Below are 10,772 nucleotides of genomic sequence, written 5' to 3' on the forward strand. Positions count from 1 at the left end.
TAAACCATAAGAAAAAAATCGCGAATTTTCCCTTTAATATTAAATTGTTTTTGTTGACATTATTTTTTTTGTGCGAACCAAATAAAAAGAAATACTGTTGGTATACGTGGACTAGTCTATTTACAAAACTTTTACCCCAATTTATTCAAAATATATATTTTTTTCTTATGTTCAATGTATACATGTATATATTTTAAATTGCGCTATAGTTCCGTAACTTTCTACCCAGTCGTATAAACGAATCGTCGACAAGTGCGTTCATTTTTTAAATCAATATTTATAGTATGTTCCACTTTGTCCTTCACTATTGACAACGAGTATATATTACATTTTCCCAAATTCACCGTTGGAAAAAATATTTAAATAGATTTTAATTTCATCAAATCTTATTTTTTGGGGTATTATTTATATTTGTATGAATAATATTCTTTACACCAGAAATGTTATTTATAAACAAGCGTATGAGTTTAGTAATGACAAGTAAGACAGACTTGTATGTTATACATCTGATAGTTCAAAATGGAAAGTTATAAGTTAACGGCCGTGTACACTGATCAATACCTGCAGAAGTGAAACGATGCATAAACTTGCAAGCCCGACAGGAAATCGCTTGAATACCTGGACGTGTCACCTCACACCCCTCACAATACCTTTGGAAGTAATACCTTTAGCCATGCTGGTGATCAGATGAGGGAAGATCAGAATTTATTTGAAAAAAGTTTATTACTTTAAAGAATTATGAACAAATTAGATTTTCGAAAACAATTTTCACGGAACACTTATTTACGATTTTAACTTTGACTTTTTACCTAATTCCAATATTAACGGTTAAAAAACTACAGACCATGGTAATTAAAAAAAAATAAGAATATTTTCCGTATCAAGTTAGTTAGTCGGATAAAACAACCGTACGAGTGACAAGATATCGACACGCAATTACGACTACATCGGTTACTTTTGTTTTGTTCCTTTGTGGTTTATAGACATATCGTTGTTATTAATCGAGAAAGAAGACAAAATGGCCGAACGCAGAGAATTGATACTCTAAATTTAAAATCGATGGTGATCGCTTATCTAGCGGAATAAAACTTTAATATCTATGAATTTGAGCTTTTTTATACAGAATGAATATAATATCAATTTTGATTTTTTTGCGAAGTTTCCCTTTAAATAAAACACTTGAACACATTGATATAAAAATAAGAAGATGTGGTATGATTGCAAATGAGACAACTCTAATTGTCTAGATTCAATAAATAAAGATAGTCGGTAAGATAAATTCGTTACATAGTGTGCTAGTGACCTAATACGATATATACAGGGTCAGTTAATTCAATATGGGGTACGAGCTTCGCTTTACCCTCATATTGAATTTACTGACCTTGTATATATTGTATTAGGTCACTTACACACTATATAAATAATACACATGTAAGATCGTACATAAAAATTGACGGGCAACCCGTATATACTTTTTGTATTGTTATGAGTAACTGTTACAATTTATGATTAAAATTAGCATAGACCCATCGAAACAACATTCGGTACAAAAATTAAAAAATACTTTTAGATATTTGGATGATATATTGGCTCTCAATAATGAAGACTTCAGTATGTACACCTAAGAAATTTATCCTGTTGAACTTAGATTTTTAGATGGTGACGTTCCCATTTCACCATCGTATGGTGTTTATATATCTCAACTTGTAAGATTCGCTCGTGTATGTAACAACGTATTAGATTTTAGCGAGAGAAATTTATGTATTACTGAAAGAATATTAATCCAGGGTTTTCAATATCACAACTAGTCAAAACATTTACTAAATTTTATTATCGGTATAAGGAAATAATTCGTAAATATAACTCAACATGCAGACATCTTATATACGTTCAGGTATTTTACATCCAATCTTTGATTGTAATATTCTTTACAAAGCACGAACATGTCAGTATTCACCTCAAAAGCTTACAAAACCTTTGAACAGACTTCTTAAGAAGGGATATAGTTACGATACTGTTGTCAGGTCAAAAGTTTGTATATTTTGGCTTTAATATTGATTCACTTATAGGGTCTTTGCATCGGAACTTAAAACATTTATTCTTAAAAAAAACAGTTGTTGGCATGACACAGGTTATGTTCTTCTCATATATTTTATGATAGTATGATACTAAACCCTAACGGGAGGGACTGTGTCTGATATTCATATGATGAAGACATAATCTTTCAATCAGTTAAATTGAGGTCTGGAGCTGGCATGTCAGTTAACTGCTAGTAGTCTGTTGCTATTTATGTATTATTGTCATTTTATTTATTTTCTTTTGTTACATCTTCTGACATCGGAATCGGACTACTCTTCAACTGAATTTTAATGTGCGTATTGTTATGCGTTTACTTTTCTACATTGGCTAGAGGTATAGGGGAGGGTTGAGATCTCATAAACACGTTTAACCCCGCCGCAATTTAGCGCCTGTCTCAAGTCAGGAGGCCTTTGTTAGTCTTGTATGATTTTTAATTTTAGTTTCTTGTGTATAATTCGGAGTTTAGTATGACGTCCATTATCACTGTACTAGTATACATATTTCTTAAAGGGCCAGCTGAAGGACGCCTACGGGGGCGGGAGTTTCTCATTTCTCAGACCCATTGGTGGCCTTCGGCTGTTGTCTGCTCTATGGTCGGGTTGTTGTCGCTTTGACACATTCCCCATTTTCCTTTCTCAATTTTATTATATTATGGGAATACGGTCAAATATTATTGAAATTGAATCTAATACAATAAAAATACGCCGTAATTTACGGACCGGCCCAAAGTTCATGTAATGTAATGTTATCAAAAAGCTTAACAGTTTTAATGTAAATAGACGACTGAGTCAATAATTGTGAATAGGCTTATAATTTCATATTTCACCGCGATACTATACTTATAGGGAAGTATGTTTTGGTCACGTGAACGAATACATTCATTTTTCTGAGCGGATCGACATAATCTTTATCTCAGGTACATGTTAAAGACCTATGTTTGTAACACTTGCAAAGACATTGATTCGATTCTAACATATGGAATCTCATTTTGGCATTTTTTAAACATGTATGGTAAATTAGTGTGCAAGTCATAAATCAAATTTTACTTTCGTTTTCATTTTGCTTTTATTGATCAGGTATATATAGGGTTAATCATAAATTATTCTTAAAAAAGACCTCCGGTTTACCTCACAAATTGTATCTTCGAGTTAAGACTAAACTTAGCACCTAGAAAATATTTAAGTCTTTAAATTGAGAGATTCATATACATGATATAAATGTTAATGATTATATATAGATAAAATATTTTAAACTGATTGAACTCTTTGTAGCTCCTCTTGTTTTCATTTCTTTTCTAAAATATGCGGAACAAAGACGCAAAACGCCAGACGCAAATATATTAACATGATTGGTAGATCGGTGATTGGTTGATTAACCTCTCAATGGCAATATTTCAAGCACAGTCAGGACGAAAACAGATTAGTAGCATACTAGGTTCCGTAAGGTCAACATGGTCAACAGACCGCCTTAAAGTGTAAGGCATTTATACTGTCACTGGAGGATTGAAGGAACATTTAACCATTTAACTGTTTTGCCCTACAACAATGCCACCTACAAACCCTTCAGAGAGTGGTCTAACGGGTTCTCAACGGGCAGAGAATGTGACACTCAGTAAACGGATATATATTAAAAGAGGCATTAGCTGCCAAATTCATGTTCACCGATTTGACTCAAATTCTCATATTTTATTCATAACTATCAAAAATATCAAATAAACAATTTACAGGACATAAGATGTTGCTTTTCGTGTGAAATTTAGCCAAGACGCCTTCAAATTAACTATCGAGTTGACCTTCTATGACCATATATAAGCGATGTATACACAAACACAGATATAAATAGATAAAGCAACTCGTGCAATTGGATTTTTAAAGGTCTGTTAAATTTTGTAGTATAGATTAAAAAATTTCGTTTATCGTCGTTTTTACCTTTATAAGAATGATTTTGTGTGGATGGAATCAGTTAATCTAATAATTACATTTGTTTCACTTTCAATGTTGAAATTTTTTTCCTTTAAATATCCGTACACAGACAATGCATCCGTTATTCTATCACTTTCTACGGGGTTAGATTGGGGTTCATATGAAAATGGATTTAATGAAGGTCGAATTATTCACTTGCAAGTGAATAACTCATTACCAATGTTTATTGGCTTAATTTGACAAAATTGAACCATTTAAGCTGATAAAAGCAAATTATTATTTCACCTTTTCACTTTCATTAATGATTAAACAAAAAAATCATACGTTTGATTTTTTATATATCTCGTAGCTAGTCCCCCTTTAAACATCCCTTATAGCCAAGGTTCACGACATTTCAGCCAGAATCTTACTGGTGAACATGCAAAAGGAGGAGAGGCAACTCCAAGAATGATCACATATCCATACCTCTGTATACTTTCGCATCATACTCTTTTACTTTTTTTATTTATTGCTCTCTTGCATCTACAGGTACATGCATGTATGTTCATCTTTGATCCGATATAAGTTCTTATACGGATTACCGACTATTTGCATTATAAATATTAGCATCTGAAGCATAGGACTAGTACAGGTTATGGAAACTCCAACGTTACAGATTCATAAACATAGCACTGTTACTTTTATTTTCAAACATTGTCTACATTCGGTTTTTGTAACTGCTGACCGTATTAGAAATATTTTCTTTTTTTTTAGTATGTCGAGTAAATTGACTGTGTGTGGTGTATGTGAATACCGCAACATCAACAAACAATCAGTGGTCTGGTGTTTAGAATGTGACGAAGGTCTTTGTGAGGAGTGTAAAGAGCATCATACGGCTTCAAAAGGATCAAGAAACCATAGTATTGTTCCAGTCTCCGAGTACCAGCAAATACCTTCCGGTATACTAGAAATTACTCAAACATGTCCAAAACACAGTGAAAAGTATCAAATATTTTGTACGAAGCATGATTGTCCATGTTGTAGACGATGCGTTACAGAAACTCATAGTGGTTGCCATGAGATGGATGTAATAGATGACGTTATCAAAAATGTAAAATCATCAAATGCGTTTTTAGAGATGGAACAAACGCTGACAGAACTTTCCGGAAATTTGCAGAAAATAAGAAAAGATCGACAAGAAAACATAAAAAGTCTGATGGAATGTAGGGCAAATATTGAAAAAGACGTTCAACAGACACGAATGTCGATAAATAAGCATCTGGATACACTGCAAGAAAGTCTGACAAAAGAATTGTATGCCGTTGAGAAAAATGAGAGCACAAAAATCGAAAACATAATATCATCCATACAAGAGAAAGAAAGAAAGATTTCAGAGAGCCAAACCACTTTAGATAAAATGAAACAGCATGCTTCAGATCTGCAGACATTTTTAGCATTGAAACATATCCAGCGAGATGTCACTAACAACGATCAATTTCTTGAATCTTTAATAAAAGAAGAAAAATTGAAGCATGTATCGATGTCTTGGAAAAACGAAACATCTGTGGAGAATCTACTCACTGGGATAAAGAAGATGGGAACCATTACCTTAGATACCAGGTCAGGTGATGTAACATTAACAAAAAGAAAGAACCAACAAGCCCAAATGATGATGGCTGTTACACCTGTTCCTACCATTGATGACATCATACTGAATTCAAGACAGACCGTCAAAACAATTGGTAAAGATGTCACTAGTTGCTGCTTTCTTCCTGATGGCAGAATGATTTTTTCCTGTTATGTTAGTGGCCAAATTTCTGTAATAAAAATTAACGGCACTCTAGATTTTACATTGCAGCAAGGAGTTTGTGCATCTCATATCTACTTTATCGAAGAAAGCCAAAAACTCTTCGTTACAAGTGGGACTTATGGCAACTGTATTACGATGATTGATATGAAGAATAGAAGAACAGATCTAAAGAAATCGATTAGGGTTGGATCAGTTACTTATGGAATAACTCACAAAGATGGGAAATTGTTCTATAATGGATGTGATCGTGGATTATGTGTTTTTAGTTTAGATGACGACTCTACAACCCAGCTAGTTAACGCTACCTTGTCTCAATATAGCGACATTGCAATATGGAAAGATCAACTTTATTTCATAAATGCGGATAAGTCAATATCATGCTGTGATCTTCAAGGAGAAGTTAAATGGAAATTAAGACTTGAAGCATTTCTTAGATCGCCCTGTGGTATAACAGTGGACAATTACGAACGTGTTTACATATCGGGCTGTGGTTCTAACAATGTCGTCGTGATTTCACCAGATGGAAACAAACATCGATTAATGCTGTCAGAAAAAGATGGTCTTAATAAACCACAGTCGTTATGCTTCGATCGAAAAAATAACAAGTTACTTGTTGCAAACCAACAGAATGAGGCCTTTATTTATGACGTGTCAAAATGATTTGATACAATATCAATGTGATGAGCTTATCTGTGAGAATAAAGTGTGTTATGAAGAACGTTGGATTGTGCTCTTAGTGTTATAAATATATCTCTTTCTTATAAATAAATGATTTTTAGACAAGTCAAATTTGTTCGAAGTAAAAACATCAACATACTATACTAGTATACATACTTATAATGGAAGAACCTCAGCTATTGTAGCCACAGTTGATATGTATACCATCACCGTTAGGCAAAGTGGGGCATAAAGGTCTGACCGTGTCTGTCTATTTGTCAGTCCATCCGTTCTGAGATTTGTTTCTGTTATTGTCTGTACCGGATGTTGACTTCAAACCATGGTTAAGTGATCAGCATTAAGTTTTCATAATAAGGTCCAATTTTCAGATACTATTATCAAAATCTTCGCTTTATTCGGTATAAATGTTGTTTCAGATTCAAATATGTTTTATTTTAAGTCGGCATATCAAATATCAATGCAAAAGCGAGCTTTAGAACGGACATTATAAATTAATGAAATGCATGTCCTAAGTCAGGAATCGGATGTTCAGTTGTTGTCGTTGGTTAATGTGGTTCATAAGTGTTTCTCGATTCTCGTTTTTAATATAGATAAGACTGTTGGTTTTCCCGTTTGAATGGTTTAACACTAGTCATTTTTGGGGTCCTTAATATCTTGGGGCTCGGTGTGACCGGATGTGTTGAAGAATGAACTTTGACCCATATAATGGTTTATTTTTACAAATTGTGACTTGCATGGAGAGTTGTTTCATTGGCACTCACACTCCATCTTCTTATATCTATACAACAGTACTAACAGATACAATAGGACGAAAACAGGAATACATAAGTTTACACACACACTACTGGCACATAAAAGGCTGAAGTCTAGCATAAAAGTATAATAAAATTAAGTTAAGCGAACACAAAATATATCGATCGAAAACTATTACCACATAAAAACCAAAGATATGAAGAACATATTGAATTCAGTTTTATTTGGGTATGCTGCTACAGTGTACATGTATTGGTGACTGTGTTGTCAATATCTGCATGCAACACATGAACATGCTTTACCACTTAGCACGAGATCATGGTCTTTAATTGAATGAAAATGTCTTAATTCTTTGGAGAACTGGAGCAGCATATCTTTTATCAAACTCTGCAATTCATTAAAATTACTTTTGTGAATAGGTATTATGCTCAATTTAACAAATAGTTTTACATTTGCTCGGATAAAAGCAAAGTGGCAAATTGATTTCCAATCTGTCAATCAAAGAGCAATTTTATTTCGTATTCATGTACGTAATCTTTCGCTCCATTTTAATCTACGGAACAACTATTGTGAATCAGATTCTACACAGGGTTGTGTTGACTCAAGACAGGGCATAAAACATTAACTTTGTCCGTCTACCTTCTATCTGTTCGTCCGTACGTCTCGAAGATGGTTTCCGTTCGCGAATAGATATAGGAAGAATGTGGGGTTAATAACTGAAATTGGACATTTACCTATTATCATGGTCCCATATCCAAAATATAAGGACATGGTTATAATCACCATACCAAAGAACCTCAGGAATTCAATTTTGGATGAAATCTAACAAACGTTTGATATAGGACACATTAGGCCTGAATGAGGACCAATTTGATTTGATAAAGGAGTCCACAATTCAAAATCTAAATACATGTTTGAATTAAGCATGTCAAAGGACCCTATAAATATATTTATGTTGGCATCAAAAAGTTAAATTTCGGACCCTGATTCGGACCAAATTGTTGGTGAATTCTGGTGTGAGTTACTATGCATGAACCAGTATCACTTTAAGTGCATCTCTTAGCAAATGAAGATTTCTGTTATCTTTAAATAAAATTGAGAATGGAAATGGGGAATGTGTCAAAGAGACAACAACCCGACCAAATAAAAAACAACAGCAGAGGGTCACCAACAGGTCTTCAATGTAGCGAGAAATTCCCGCAACCGGAGGCGTCCTTCAGCTGGCCCCTAAACAAATATATACTAGTCCAGTGATAATGAACGCCATACTAATTTCCAAATTGTACACAAGAAACTAAAATTAAAATAATACAAGACTAACAAAGGCCAGAGGCTCCTGACTTGGGACAGGCGCAAAAATGCGGCGGGGTTAAACATGTTTGTGAGATCTCAACCCTCCCCCTATACCTCTAACCAATGTAGAAAAGTAAACGCATAACTATACGCACATTAAAATTCAGTTCAAGAGAAGTCCGAGTCTGATGTCAGAAGATGTAACCAAAGAAAATAAACAAAATGACAAAAGTATTCTTATTGAGTTAAAAACTAAAAGCAAGAAATCTCAATTTGCTGATCAATTTTTTATCACAATTTCCCTCCCTCTACAAAAAAGTAATTATTGTATTGTTATTCAAGGGCAATAACTCATACTTTGAGATGACTGACAAGTTGCCTTAACACATTTTAATCAAAACAGACCTAATCAGACTTTGTTCAACCTATTGACAGTTTTGATGATAATATACAATACTTGCATTTCACATGTACCAGTATTTTTTATTTTCCACTTTTATAGCGGCAAAGTTGTTTAGCAGGTAGGATCATGAAATTTACAGTACATAGACAGGATAACTATGGCAAAATGTGGTTTCAGTTGGTGCAGTAATTTCAGTTGAGAGATTTTTGTTCATGTTAAAGAAGGGTGATGGCAATAGCTTGTACTGGTTGCAAAAATCAGTCTCAAAATTATATGGAAACATACAAGCAAATAGTTCCATGTACTTTATGTACTGTTAATCATATTGTAATAAGAACTCTGGAAAACTGATAGAGATATTTTATTTTAGCATTTAACATCAATGGATAAAAAATCCATATAAACTAAACACATAACAGTTCATCAAAAGCAACAACAATTTTCAATGAATAAGTAAGATAAAATGACTTATGGGGTAAAACATGATAAGATGTAACACAGTTATACAATGTTTAGCATCAGGGGCTGATACAGCCATTTTGAAAAGGGGGTTTCCCACCTCAGGATTAAGGGGATGGCTCCCAATTTTATGTCTCCATTCGAATGCGATGATCATTAAAAGGGAGTTTCAACCCACCAGAACCCCTTACCCCTCCTGAATCCGCCACTGGGCATGATTTTATAAACAAATATATGACAGAGAGCAATGATAGATACAAATTCATTGAGCTGTACATAGTATGTAAAGGTAGCATAACGGTAATTCTAGATTATAAGTTTTGCTCAGTTTGCTTTTTTACATAAGAAATATTATAAATTTGTCAGTGGTGAACATTTCAAACGATCATGCCTTGTAAATTGTTACACACTCAATAATTAAAATGCAAAGTGAGAGGCTTTTCAAGTATATATGAGCACAATTCAGAATAAATTTCAACTTTACATGCATGTATTTGAATTCAATGGACAATAAACTAAATTTGTTTACTTTTTATTTAAAAAGTAAATTTAATCTAATAATTTGATTTGAAAATTTACTAAATGTATTGTATATGAGGGCCTCAGGGAAGATTAGTAATTGTACATGTAACTAACTGTGTTTACCCTTGTTAAATAAATCATTTGTTATTATTATTATCAGTATCATATAACAGTTTGGGTTCTTCAGCAATATTTTTTTTTAATTAAATGCACATCTAACTGATCTTAGAAAATCTATAGAGGGATCCAAATATCAAGGTAATGTTGAAATATCACATGACCATGAAATATCATTTTAAAATTCGTTGAAACATATAAATATTTCCCACACTATAACAATGCTATTATTTTCCTGATGATATGTATAACTTATACAAACCATTCAAAAAGCAAAATACATACTTAATAAATAACTTTTTTTCCATACTTATAAATGGACACATAACATATTTCCACATTTGTAAATGGCACACAACTTTACACATGTAAAACAAAAGGCAAGTAGCATAAGGGAACCATGCAAACATAACTATAGTCCAAGTCATTTGGTTAACAACTGAACTGGGATGGGGTGCTTATTATGTACTAATATTGATGAGTAGCTGGTATAGGCCAATATTTGTCAAGCTTAATGGTATATCGTTACAGTGAGAAATATGGATAAAATACATGATAGGGTTAAGGTTACCATACTTTGGATGCAGCAGACAGGTACATCAAAAGTCTGATTCAACAAACTTCTAAATATAATGTAGTGTTGTATACTCAGGGATCTCCATGGCCTGTTTAACGATGGAGCCCCGCCATCGTTCAAATGTCTTGCGCCATCGTCAAATGACTCGCGCCATCGTTAAATTGTCTTCCACCATCGTTC

The 10,772-nt window shown here is 33.4% G+C and overlaps 1 protein-coding gene across 1 annotated transcript; it reads left to right on the forward strand.

Moving 5' to 3' along the window:
- Positions 1–2,923: 2,923 nt before the first annotated feature.
- On the forward strand, positions 2,924–6,573 carry LOC139527406 (uncharacterized). The gene is made up of 2 exons (XM_071322818.1): positions 2,924–2,995; positions 4,755–6,573. The coding sequence occupies exon 2, from the start codon at positions 4,756–4,758 to the stop codon at positions 6,448–6,450; it is 1,695 nt and encodes a 564-aa protein (XP_071178919.1). The 5' UTR covers positions 2,924–2,995; position 4,755; the 3' UTR covers positions 6,451–6,573.
- The last annotated feature ends 4,199 nt before the right edge of the window (positions 6,574–10,772 follow it).

The sequence above is a fragment of the Mytilus edulis genome, chromosome 6 (genome assembly GCF_963676685.1).
Source record: "Mytilus edulis chromosome 6, xbMytEdul2.2, whole genome shotgun sequence".
NCBI classification, from domain to species: domain Eukaryota; kingdom Metazoa; phylum Mollusca; class Bivalvia; order Mytilida; family Mytilidae; genus Mytilus; species Mytilus edulis.